At 38.1% G+C, this 607-nt stretch overlaps 1 protein-coding gene across 1 annotated transcript in view; it reads right to left on the bottom strand.

The window, feature by feature from the left end:
• GHITM (growth hormone inducible transmembrane protein) overlaps positions 1 to 607 on the bottom strand; it is a 30,908-nt gene that overhangs the window by 12,090 nt on the left and 18,211 nt on the right. Inside the window, exon 3 of the mRNA XM_012647934.1 lies at positions 276 to 433. Coding sequence (XP_012503388.1) covers positions 276 to 433 — 158 coding nt within the window. The remainder of the gene's footprint in view (positions 1 to 275; positions 434 to 607) is intronic.

Raw genomic sequence — 607 nt, 5'->3', positions numbered from 1 at the left:
TAAAGATTAAATGGGATAAAACATGCAAGCACTTGGCACATATAAAAAGTAACATATTTTCTCCTTGCTTAAACACATATAACCTTGCTACAAGATTTTTATTTAGGTTTGAATAAATATATGCCAAGGAAGCAAGAAGAGATGTGTTTTTATTCACGTATATACACAGATGAAGACTACACACAAAACATTCCAAAAGGGAATAAAGATAAGGATGAGAAGAAAACTGAACCTTTGTTTTAAAGGCTGGAATTGTCTGGGAACAATTTACTTACACAGCCTTTTCAATAGCTCCAATCTCATTAGACATTCCCAAGCCATAGTAGCACAATGCTCCAAGACCAACAGCTGCCCCTCCAGCAACAAACCACCTTCCCATTTGGTCAACTGCAAAACAAAGGAGGCAATGCAGGTGAATACTGGCACCTCTCGACTAGATTAACATGCTGTCTTCACAATATTTATGAGAGGAATCGAACCATATACTGTCTTTCTATTTCTTCGATATGGCCATAATTAGTGCATATGGAGACACAGAAATGGCCTCAAAGTTAGGGCCCCAGCAGAAAAGGGCACCCTTGAAACACAGGTGTAATAATCAGTACAA

Source organism: Propithecus coquereli, unplaced genomic scaffold, assembly GCF_000956105.1.
Source record: "Propithecus coquereli isolate 6110/MARCELLA unplaced genomic scaffold, Pcoq_1.0 Scaffold109, whole genome shotgun sequence".
Classification (NCBI taxonomy): domain Eukaryota; kingdom Metazoa; phylum Chordata; class Mammalia; order Primates; family Indriidae; genus Propithecus; species Propithecus coquereli.
This window is presented reverse-complemented; position numbering and strand designations above follow the sequence as displayed.